Below are 3,735 nucleotides of genomic sequence, written 5' to 3' on the forward strand. Positions count from 1 at the left end.
TGCATCTCTACCTGGCTGAGCGAAGTCCTCTGGCGAGTCATTTGGAGGAGCAGAACATTCAGGTGAATCGTCTGGAGGGTTCGTGAACTCGGGTGATTCGTCTGGCCGAGTAGAGTCAGAGGAGAAACTGTAAGCTCCAAGTAAATCCTCTTCAGTGATCATTGTCTTCAAAACTTCTTCTGGAAGTGCGGTTGAACGTAGACCTACTCTGGCGTCAACACCAAAGAGTGCTTTGTATGGAGATTGTTTGATTCCAGAATGGTAACTGTAGTTCTTTTTGGAACTGCACAAACCTGAGTCCCATGGGCCAGTCAGTTGTATCATTATCCCAACCATGAAATAAGCATGTCTTTTATATCACAGTTAAGGCGTTCAACAGATCCCTGGCTCTGTGGATGCCTTGGTTTACCATGAACAATCAACAGGTCTGGCCAAAGAAGTTTGAGTTCCGAAATTACCAATGCTGTAAATTCACTACCATTATCACTCTGAAGAATTTGAGGGGCCCAACATTAAAAATATGTCCATTAGCTGGAATGCAACCTCAGCGCCTCTTTTTGAAGTTAAGGGGCGCAATATGCAATACTTTGTTAGATGATCTTGGTACACCATTATCCACTTATACTTTCCTTTGGCGCAAGACTGCATGTCAACAAGGTCCACCTGAGATCGTGAACCGTAATCCTTAGATAAAATCGGTTTGACAGTTACTCCTTTGTCGCACATCTCTTCCGTTTCTTTTGACACTGAACACACAAAGATTTGAACAGTTCTATAGTCTCTAGTTATGTTCGCATATTTTGACAGCTCTTTGACCATTTTGTCTCTTCCGCCATGTCCCGTAGCAATGTGAGCACGTTTTATTGTTTCAAACATATCCTCAACGTGTACAAAATAAACAAGTTCTTGAATTTCATCCTTCCGTTTTTTTATTAACTTTTCAACACCACCACACTGAAGAACTTCGTAACGTCCAAGGATGTAATACTGCCGATTTGATTTGTTTTTTGCACTTGATGCAACTCTGAGTTCCTCTATCAGATTGTAGTACTCAATTTTAGTTAGTATTAATGACTTTGAATCAGAGTTCTTCTTCAACATCACTTTCTCTAGAAATTTTCTTCTTGGGAACACGCCATAGCTTCCAAATAACTGCTCTGATTAGCTGTTCAGCCCGCAGACGCCTGTACCCTTTGCCTGTACTGGTCAGTGTCACACACACACTGACTGTGAAAATGGCAGTGAGAGGGTAACAGCTAGTTAAAACACACACACAATGATCATTTCCTCAGGTTCCTCAGGTCACTACTTCATATGAGTCAATATGTCACACACACACACACACACACACACACACACACACACACACAGGATCATTTCAGTCATTATGCCAAGAAAATCTATCAAAATTTTAGTCACTTTGTAAATTGTCTGCGATTTTCAGCTGATTTATAAAATGACTGGGTGAACTAGGCAGTTCACAAATTACTCAGTCACTTTACAAATTGTCTGGATTTAGAGATTGACTGTAACATATATATATATATATATATATATATATATATATATATATATATATATTTATATACTATATATATATATATATATATATATATATATATATATATATATATATATATATATATATATATATATAATATATATATATATACATACATACATACATACATACATACATATATATATATATATATATATATATATATATATATATATATATATATATATATATATATATATATATATATATATATATATATATATATATATAAATATATAAATCATATATATATATATACATATATATATACATACATATATATATATATATATATATATATATATATATATATATATATATATATATATATATATATATATATATATATATATATATATATCTGTGTGTGTGTGTGTGTGTGTGTGTGTGTATAAATTTACATATATAGATAGACAGATATACATATACGTATATATAAAACACTTTCTCTAAGGGAAGTTGCTGTATTCAATAAGGCAGTTATATTTATATCTAATTTCTGGTTTTATTTACATTACCACCAACTACACTTGTCATAGAGATATGCATACATACGCACATGCATACATAGTTCATGTGTGTACGTGAGAGAGAGAGAGAGAGAGAGAGAGAGAGAGAGAGAGAGAGAGAGATAGAGAGAGACGGGGAGGGAGGGGGGAGCCAGAGGTGGGAAGAGGAAAGGTCATGGCATTCGTAAAACGGTCAATTAAATCGAGTCCAGTGACCCGGAAGTATTGATGTGTTGATATACGAAGGACGCGCAGCCTCCATGTATTCCTTTCAATGAAGAATTGCCCCATATAATAAAAGAGATTTTTCGGTCTGTTTATTCTATGGGTTCAGATGATACATAAAATTCTTCGTTAATGAAATGAGAGAATATGCTGAGACCCATTGCTATGGTACTTGAGAAACATCATAAATGTAATTACAAATCGTAGTTTTAGTTTAAGCATCAGAAAGGTTTTGTTTGCGTTTGTGAGATGCCCGTTATATTTGCGACAAAATGTTTCTTGTAATTTATCCAGATATATGCATAGTACCTTTACAGAAGGGGTAACCGTTTTTTTCTGTATGAGATTTCCAATCAAGTTTTGGCAGCATTCCGAAAGAACTTCCATTTCCCAGTGCACTGACTGACTATGTAGCTGATATTATGTAGTTTTAAGGGAAACTTACACCGATCAGAGCAGGTAGAGGATCGTGAAAATCCTTCAGATCACGAAGGAAAAAACCGATCGAAGACATTAAAAGGGACCCGAGCCAGATCTTCAAGGAAAACACTGAAGCCCCAGGAAATAATTGATATGGAGAATCAGAAGGGGACTCTGGGACAAGGTACAATTTCGGAAACATCAAGACCCAGAAATATGGGAACCCCATCTGTCGATCGTCTCACAAATACTCACCCCAGACTGCAAATTAGCAAAAGGGCTCAATGCTTTGTTGACCCCTTACATCCTGCACAAGTACTTCCTGAAACCATCAGCTGACTTCTTTCAGGGGATCAGGAGTTCCCCACCAGAGAGAACGATTGCCTCACCCAACGTGGAAAGCCTTTTTACTATTGTACCAACGAGGAAGACCGCAGATAAGATTGTAAACTGTTTAACATATCGAGTCCACCCCAGACCTCGACATCCTACAGGTGACTTTCAGAACCCTCTTAGAAATTCGTACTATGAGGGTCCGTTCCTGACCTAAAGAACATTTATATATGTGCGCAAGTGAGCGGGCGTGGGAATGGATTCTGGAAACCGGGGAGTGCTGCTCTTTGCTAACTTTCATATGGGCCCGGTAGAGGAAACAGTTTTCCTTGTCATCCCTCAACTTGCCTCTACTTTCAGTATATAGATGACCCATTTGTCTCAGTCCAAACCGACGAGGAACTTGCTGTGCTCTAACGTGGTTTTGAGGATAATTTTGATTCTAAATTTGCTTATGAAAATAACATCCATGGCAAAGTTCCAATCTTCACAAGAGATATGATATACACAAAAGACTTATACGTCCTTGGTTGTTATCTAATGAAGCGGAGACTGAAAAGAATCTATTGATGTTCTAGTATAGGGTCTTTTGGAGGGGCTGGAGTATGGAAGCAAAGGGCGGAAGCTGTCAGTTCCCAAAAAGGATTCCAATCATGCCTGAATAAAATATTAGCAGAGGGTTATGGA

General features: G+C 37.1%; 1 protein-coding gene across 1 annotated transcript; it reads right to left on the reverse strand.

Annotated features, from left to right (window-relative positions):
• Positions 1-483: 483 nt before the first annotated feature.
• On the reverse strand, positions 484-1,101 carry LOC136850438 (KRAB-A domain-containing protein 2-like). Its single transcript, XM_067124016.1, has one exon. The coding sequence runs from the start codon at positions 1,099-1,101 to the stop codon at positions 484-486; it is 618 nt and encodes a 205-aa protein (XP_066980117.1).
• Positions 1,102-3,735: the final 2,634 nt, after the last annotated feature.

Source organism: Macrobrachium rosenbergii, chromosome 22 (genome assembly GCF_040412425.1).
Source record: "Macrobrachium rosenbergii isolate ZJJX-2024 chromosome 22, ASM4041242v1, whole genome shotgun sequence".
Taxonomy (NCBI): domain Eukaryota; kingdom Metazoa; phylum Arthropoda; class Malacostraca; order Decapoda; family Palaemonidae; genus Macrobrachium; species Macrobrachium rosenbergii.

What these genes read in the sequence shown, in the direction of transcription:
- LOC136850438 (XM_067124016.1), bottom strand. Translation starts at nt 1,101, where the DNA reads ATGTTGAAGAAGAACTCTGATTCAAAGTCATTAATACTAACTAAAATT.